The following is an 8707-nucleotide window of genomic DNA, read 5'->3' as shown; positions in this document are numbered from 1 at the left end:
ATATAAAACTTGCATTTTTCTCCATGAAAAGTAATAATTTTACTAGAACCAATAATTACCTTGTTAATGCTATGCTTTAACAAAAACTAATGAACGAATTTGTATAAATAAATAGTCTTTTTTAATAATAATTAGTTGCTAAATTGTGAGGTTAATTATGGTGACCTTGCACCTGACGTTTACTAAATCCCTATAACTTATTTCCATAAAAGGGTTATTACATAAAAATAATTTACGTACATAATGGAACATATTTTGGGAAATATTAACCAGTCTTGCTTATGATATTTTTTTTATTTTTTTTTAATGTATTGCATGACTTGTATGTTGGTGAAGTATTTATTACTGAATTAATATTGTATCTAGAGCTTTTATAATTGCTTTTAAGTCTTTTAAACGAAAAGTTACAATATACTAAAAACCGTTTTAATCAATTAACCCTTTGTTTGATTAGTAATAAAAAATATACGTACGTACTAATTTAATTTGTATACTTTCTATTTTTTACCATATACAAAAAAATTGTTATACTGCTGCTGTGAAATATAAATAAATTTATGTAGAAACTTCACTAACGAAAGGTTAAAAAGGATCTTAAATTCGTTTATCTCAAAATGGGGAAAGCTATAAGGGTATTTTAGTACAAGATATTTTTGTCCTACCTATACATACACAAAACAAAACGAATAAAGAAACAACGCTCGACGAGACGACCTCCTCAATATATTCAGTTTCTTAAGAAATAAATTTCTAATTAGATTAATCAATTCTTATATTAATCAATGTTATGTTTTAAGCGGTGTAAAATGAAATTATTCTCAATTTGTTTAGTGTTATATAGCAAGTTATTGTTGGCATTGTCTTTTGACGAAGGTAAGAGACATCTTTTNTAGTTTTTAATATATTCATTCAATAATTCGTAATTAGTATTAGTTACCGCATTATAATTATAATAGTAAACAAGCTGCTTTATTGCGTTCTTATTTCATTAGTATTAAATATTCAGTGCTTCTTTGTCATGCATTCTAATCTAATCTCATGTTACACATTGACTAATATATAAACTGACCAAAACTCTTTTCCATCACGGTTAAAAATTAAGCGCGTCTTTTGTATACAGGGTGTACGAATAATTGTCACAAACTCCCACAAATGCGAGGAAGTATAATTTTTACAGAGAGTCGACTTTACTGTATAGCTAAACGTAAAATTCGAAAGTAATAAAAAAACGATTATCAATAAATTAAAATTAATTTTCACATTTTTTTAATTGGAGTGCAATGTCAACTTCTGTTTTGTCAGAAGTATCTGTAAAAGACCTTATTTTCCAGTTTAAATTAATATTTAAGATTTTCATTCGTAGAGATTTTTTATTATGTTCTTATTATACCTACTATAAAGTCAAATATGTTTCCGTTAGAATGTTAATCTTAGGTATAATCAGGAAAATAAGATGTTTTTGTAGAAGATTCCAAAATATCGGACATTATAAGATGCGATGCCTAATTTTTATTTATTGTTTTTAGCGAAGATAATTTTTTTTCACTGATATATCTTTTATTTTAATTATTTTGTAATTTTACATTTAATCATATAATGAGGCAAATTTTCTGTAGAAAATGTACCTTCTATGTCTATGACAAATGCTGTATTTTCTTTTTCTTTACAATCTAACCCTTAAATACGTAAACCAGTTGAAGGATTCAGCGACAGTATACTATTCTAATGAGTTTCCACACGTGGGAAGTTGGACTGTTTTTCCACTAATAACAACTTTGTTAAATACACAGGAAAATGATACGTCTTGGTACATTTTTCTTCACGATAACACATGGATTGATATTAAATCTTTACAAACCGTCTTGAATAAGTACGATTCAAAAAAAGTAAGCTGGGTACACATATTGTGTTTTCTTTGAGGTGTTTTTGATATGATAATTTGCAGAAAATTTGGTTGGGCCACGCAGTTTTTGATAGAGAACCATCGATTACACATCATTTTGATTTTGTTGACGATCCATCCAAAAAGTTTAAGTATCCCATTTCCGCTTCGGGTTTCATTATAAGCAGTAGCTTATTAAAAAGGTTTGATAAACAAATAGAATTTATATACATATGCTCAATTACCAATTTTAGTATTGGCGAGCGAATTTTAAATGAGAAAACAGAAATCGATTTTAGTATCGATTTTATATACGAATTATCAAAACTAATATGGGACAATGGAAACGGCGTTAAAGTGACCCACGAACCTTCCTTCTGTCCATCTGTAACAAGCAATTGCACTACGTATCCCGTAATTTACTATCCTTGTGTAAGAATTTCTTTACGTTTAGCTTTTGCTACCCTATAATGGGCCAATCTATAATGTTTTTGAATTTATTTTTTTAGAAAGATATTGTTTCTAAAAATTCTATATATTTCGCTGTTAAAACATTTCATGGGTACCACGATACCAGACTACCCATCGTGAAAGATACGTGGGCGAAGCACACCCCCCATGTTGGATTTTTCAGCGATATCGAAGGTTTGGTACTACTTAAATACTTTAATAATGTAAAACACTTTATAAAAATTTAACTAACTATTTATTTGTTCACGGCAATTGTTTCACCACACAGGGACGTATTCAGTGAAGAATAAGTGTTGAAGAAACTGTTGCACGGCGAAACAATTGTCGTGGACAATAAAATTGTTGAACCTTATTTATTTTATATTGGACATTATGCGACTGTTAGTTGTTTAGTAAAAAAATTTAACAAATAAATTATGAGTAAGATATCAATATAATATCAAAGAGAGGGCATTGTTTTGATCGATTTGATATCATTAGATTTTAGATACCATTAGAAACTACAATTAGTTTAACAGTGTACATTTATCTGTAAGTTTTGCTTTTATTAATATTATGCTTAAAGACAAGAACTACGGTACCATTTCTGTAAACGTCCCCAATTCAGACAAAGGGCATTGTATAAAAACGATAAAAATTATAGAAAACGTCGCGGAAATAATGAAGTCGAATAAAAACTACAAATGGCTGTTCATAGTGGACGACGATACAATACTGAGGTTTCTTGATAAATTTACTTTAGTATTGGCGGATCCAGAGGCGAAATGGGGAAAATTTCTCCTTCCTCAAGAGTTCTGTGATCAGATTTCTTCAATCTGTAAAAAATCTTGATAGCAAAAGCAAACGTCCCCTTCAACCCCCAATATTCGTTTCTGGATCCGCCTCTGATTTTAATTTATCATTATATTAGTTATATAGCAAGTTATTGTTGGCATTGTCTTTTGACGAAGGTAAGAGACATCTTTTTATATAGGTATTATAAAAGCAGAATCGATTCGTTTTAGGTTCCTTCATAGATAATAAAAATGTTTTTATTATACTCACGCAACCGAATAAATTCCATTTAAGTCTCGCAGAAAAACTCAAGGAACAAATATTAAACGAGGTTATTCATATAACAATAATTTAATAATGTAGTCTTATTCAGTTTATGTAATAAAGAAAACAGGAATATGTACAGTATATAGATGTATAGTATATAGATGGCTTATGTTACGNTATAATAATGATTTTAATTTTTAGCGTTACGCGTGTGAGACAATTTTTAAGTTGTTATGACGAAAATGAAAATGTCGCAATTGGTGAACGATACGGGTACAATGTAGTATCTGGTTGGGGTTATAATTACCTTACGGGGGGAGCTGGAATATTAATAAGTAGACCCTTAGTCGAGAAATTGTCGACCGAGGGTTGCCATTGTCCGAGTGTATCCAGCCCGGATGATATGGTTTTAGGATTATGCTTTAAAAAGCTTGATGTTGATGTGATACATTCTCCATATTTTCATCAGGTTCTTTTATAGGAATTCGCGTGGACATTCGATAGTGTGAACCCAGAAAAACAATAATTGTTCACGTTAACGAATGATGTATTATATTTGTGATTAATAAAATAAACATAGGTACTTAAACATAAATTTTAAATACACTTATTAAAAAACCGCAACAAACATGTAACACAGTAATAAATAAAATATAATTCTTTGCCACCAATTTTTTATCATTTCTGAGGATTTTTTAACAACTGCTTGAAGTGAATACGCGAATAACAGAACATCTTTCTTGCTAATACGACTAGGGAAGTACCAACAGCAATGTAGAAATATCAGTTTTTAAGACTAATGAACATTCGTTTCTATAATCGAAGGTTTAGTTTGTTCACCGTATACGGTAGCCTACTATAATTATTGTGGTGTTCACATTAAGCGATGTTCACATTATCGAGTGTTTGCTATATCTTTTTATTAAAAGGTGATTTAATTGTCCCATTTTTAGGCTCGACCAAATGATTACACTCCTGAATATTTGGAAGGCCAAAAACCCATTACATTTCATAAATACTGGATGCTGGATCCTTTTAATGTATACCAAAAATGGTTTTTATCCAAAGACGTGGAAGAGGTTAAAGATGAACTGTAAATAGATTATATAAGAAATAAATGTATATTTTAATAAGTTTTTAATATTAATAATGTGATTATGCCGTTTTAAGAACACGCAAGGCCGATTAGTCCCTAATTAATCAAGACAATAAATTGATCTTGTGATTGACAAAATGAAATTTATTATTTAGACCCAATTTCCTTTATTCGAAATTACGTTCAGTTTTCTTTTAAGTACAATACATTTTATTATCTTCAGATACATTCATTGTTCTTTAAAATGCAGTTACAATATTTTTTGTTCTTAGCAAGCCTTCTATTCAAGCATTTTACCATTGGTAAAGTTGGTTCTGAGGGGTAAGAAAACGGCGAATATTCATGTACATATTTATGTTTTTTACATTTACTTTAAGATACGTTATTTCATTTAGATTGATCACAGATAAACATTTGACAAAAATTTCGAAGGGCAATGATAAAAATTTGACCCAACTTATCTCTAATATTTTTGAAAAATACATGGAATCATATCGATGTGCTCTTGTTGTAATGGATGACTTTTATTATGAAACAATCCAGTCAGATTTCTTCAAGAAACTTCAGCAAAGGGTTTCCATGATAACGGTAATTACATAGAGGAATTTATTTCATAAATTGTACCATATGATAAACAAAATCCCAAAATCCACATAAAAAGGTTTAAAAAACCCAAAACGCATTCAGACATCAAGGTGTCATTCTCCATGCATCTGCAATATTTCCGGTTTGCTACTATTAACTATGTATATTTACTAAAATAATTCATTAGGTATTAATTATAACAATTGCAAATTTAGATTAAAGTGGATGATTACGAGGATTTGTTTGATCCTTGCAACGAAACCCTTAGTTCCCTGCAACTGGGAAAGACGACTGGTTGCCAGTTTTACTTGATTTTGATTTTAGACACTATCCAAGTTACAAATTTACTAAAATTTGGAGACAGGTGGGTACAATAAATAGATAAAAAGTAGTAATGAGGTGTTTTGGCTTAACAGTAAATGAATACGAAGCCTCCATTGTTACCCTTTACTAAAACCTTTATCAGTATAAATACGTTCAAATTTTAAAAAAGTGTAAATATTTGGGGCTCCATATTTCTTAGTACGTATTAGACCAAAAAACCCTTCCGGATCTTCTTTGTCTATTTCACTTATTAATTGAATTTCATAAATAATTACTGGAATTTCAGTCGTAGAATTATTAACACCAGAGCAAATTTTATCATTAATTACGATAATCAATTATTTTACGAAGACATGAAATACATTTGGAAGCGAATTGTAAATGTAATATTTATTCGGGAATACGGTGGTATTAAAAGAATGGGATCAAAAAGAAAAAGGATTCCCTGGTTTGAGATAACTACAGTACCATTTCCGGCGCCGATTGGTAACAGTTTGGTACCTCGTAGATTAGATATTTGGAGGGACGGCAAGTTTAGATCAGGTCCGTAACCAAATAATCGATTAATACGTATTTAATTGATGGCTTTGGAATATTTTATTATAGGTATTGATTTGTTCAGAGATAAAACGAATAATTTAAACAAACAAAAACTACAAGTTGTGACATTTGACCATATGCCTGCTGTGATAAAGGTACCTTCTGGTAAAGGCGTATTTAGTACAAAACTTTCCTCTACAGTATCTAGTGATAATTTTGAATTTGCTGGAATCGAAATGAAGGTAATCACACATCTGGAGCATTTTAAACAAAACAGTTCGGAAATACCATTGACTGATTGTTTGTTGAAGATTTTAGAAATTGTGTCCAAAGCTATGAACTTTGAACCAGAATTACACGAACCAGATATTACAAACGAATACAAATTGGGTGAAAAACAATCGGATGGGAAGTACAATGGCCTGTTAGGTGAAATGGTAGCAAGTCAAGCCGATTTAGCCCTTGGAGATCTTCACTATTCTCCACAATTTTTAGATCTTATGGACCTATCGGTACCATACAATACAGAGTGTTTAGCATTTCTTACACCCGAATCCCTTACTAATAATTCATGGAAAACGTTACTTCTTCCTTTTGCGTACGTAAAAAACTAATACCTAATTGGATTTAATTATTTAAGAATCTGTAATGATTATTTTAGTCCTACATTATGGGCTGCAATTTTCATTTGTCTGTTCTTTATCGGCTTTGTATTTTACGTCCTTTCGCGATACCATAACAAAGTCAACGAAATGATTTTCGGTGTAAAAAAAGACAGAAAGATGCTCTTTAGAAACGTTTTGGGTATTTCGAAAGATACTAATGGAAAATTAGATGTAAACGCAAAATATGCGTTAATGAAGAAACAATATTACGTGGAACAAAAGGAGATAGAACCAGTTGGGTTATATTTATTTGGAGATATACCCAATAGTATTTTGTACACTTATGGTATGCTGTTAGTGGTTTCTTTGCCAAAATTGCCGACAGGTTGGTCTTTAAGGGTGTTAACAGGGTGGTACTGGTTATATTGTATTCTAGTTGTGGTAGCGTATAGGGCCAGTATGACAGCAATTTTAGCCAAACCTGCTCCACGGTAAGGAAACATTTTTTCTTCTTCTCGTATGTACACTTTCATCATCATCATCATCATAAGGTCATCAGTCCTAAGACTGGTTGGACACGTACCTCCACTCTTTCCTATCCTGAGCTAAACTTCGCATTTCCCTAAAACTAGAACAGCCCACATCCTTAACTATTTGCGAAGTGTAATCTAATCTAGGCCTACCTCCACCCCTCCTAACTCCTGTTTCTGCCTCTAATATGTCTCTGACTAGACCTTCATGCCTGAGAAGGTGTCCTACCAACCTATCTCGCCTATTTTTTATTGTCTTCCATAGAGTCCTCTGTTCTCCTATTCTTTCCAATACCTCTTCATTTCTAACCTTTTCTACCCACGATATCCTCATCATCCGCCTATAACACCACATTTCGAACGCTTCTAACCGTTTCTTTTCCCCCACTCCCACTGTCCATATTTCGCACCCGTACAACGCCGTGCTCCAAACATACACCTTTAACAACCTTTTTCGAATTTCTAAATACTTATTATTTATTGAATGTTGTTGTAGGGTCACCATTGACACGTTAACGCAGTTAGTGGACAGCGGACTCCCAACAGGAGGATGGGGTGAAGTAAATAAGAACTTTTTTGCAACATCTTTGGACCCTCTCACAAAATATGTCGGCGATCAGTTTGAGACGATACAAAATTTGGAGGAAACCATTGAAAGAATAGTTCAAGGAAAATTTGCTTTCTACGAAAATGTCCATTTTTTAAAACAAGCCGCAGTTAAACGTCAGCTACGTTTTCAAAATAATCGTACCAAAACAGGAAACGCAACTATTCATAAGGAGGTAAGGGTATTCTGGGATACTTGTATGTGTGAGAAAAAAGGATAAATATGATATTTGGGCTTTTTGGCTATGGTTCAGGATTGGTTTTTCACTCATGGTGAGTCCACCAATGGAGTCGTTTATCCGACATTTCGTCTACTACTCTACCAAAGTTCTCTGATGATGTCAAGCATTCATCAAAAGGGGAGAATTAATTCCAGACCACAGCTATAAAGCCCGAATAGTTTCTCTTCAAAATAGTGTCCCTTTTAAGAATCACAAACTCATGACACTAAATTTTCTAAGGATTTAGAAAGAATGGGAAATAAAAGGGACGAATACAGGATCAATACTAAACACAATCTCCACATTATGTCCGATTGTATTATTCACATGCCGATATCGTTGGGCTTGCAAAAGAATTCGCCGATTAAACCGAGGGTTGACGAATATGTGAAGAGAGCTTTTGAAGCTGGTCTTATAAAGAAGTGGTTGGACGATGTTATGGCACCTTATATTACAGCTGAACTTCATTTTCAAGAAAAAGGAGACGTGAAAGCTCTGATGAATTTGGAAAAGTTTTTCGGCGCGATTGTAGCCCTTTTCGTAGGACTTTCAATAAGCATTTTCCTACTTATAACTGAAATTGCTTATTTTACGTTTGTCACCAAAAAGAACCCTAATTATGATAAATATTTAAGAATTGTTGTTATTAAATAAGTATAGACTGTAGAATTTTAATAAATGGTACTTAACTCAGTGTGGAAAAAATAAATTTTTACCCATTTTTGAGTTTTTCGTACATATAGACGATACATGTGATGTTGTGATGCAATTGTGAACCGTGTAACTAATCGCACCGCACTCCTTTT

General features: G+C 32.0%; 2 protein-coding genes across 2 annotated transcripts; both read left to right on the top strand.

Moving 5' to 3' along the window:
- Positions 1–1378: 1378 nt before the first annotated feature.
- On the top strand, positions 1379–4491 carry LOC108741932 (beta-1,3-glucosyltransferase). Its single transcript, XM_018476905.2, has 7 exons — positions 1379–1886; positions 1946–2085; positions 2137–2314; positions 2392–2527; positions 2919–3072; positions 3596–3863; positions 4348–4491. The coding sequence occupies exons 1-7, from the start codon at positions 1644–1646 to the stop codon at positions 4489–4491; spliced, it is 1263 nt and encodes a 420-aa protein (XP_018332407.1). The 5' UTR covers positions 1379–1643.
- Positions 4492–4807: 316 nt separating this feature from the next.
- LOC108741941 (glutamate receptor ionotropic, kainate 1) lies at positions 4808–8694 on the top strand. Its single transcript, XM_018476915.2, has 8 exons — positions 4808–5078; positions 5291–5439; positions 5686–5942; positions 6006–6181; positions 6251–6537; positions 6601–7035; positions 7571–7856; positions 8142–8694. Exons 1-8 carry the CDS (start codon positions 4833–4835, stop codon positions 8553–8555), a joined length of 2250 nt encoding a protein of 749 aa, XP_018332417.1. The 5' UTR covers positions 4808–4832; the 3' UTR covers positions 8556–8694.
- Positions 8695–8707: the final 13 nt, after the last annotated feature.

The sequence above is a fragment of the Agrilus planipennis genome, unplaced genomic scaffold (genome assembly GCF_000699045.2).
Source record: "Agrilus planipennis isolate EAB-ADULT unplaced genomic scaffold, Apla_2.0 scaffold41, whole genome shotgun sequence".
NCBI classification, from domain to species: Eukaryota; Metazoa; Arthropoda; class Insecta; order Coleoptera; family Buprestidae; genus Agrilus; species Agrilus planipennis.
The sequence above is the reverse complement of the archived record's forward strand: the minus strand, read 5'-3'. Positions and strand labels throughout refer to the sequence as shown.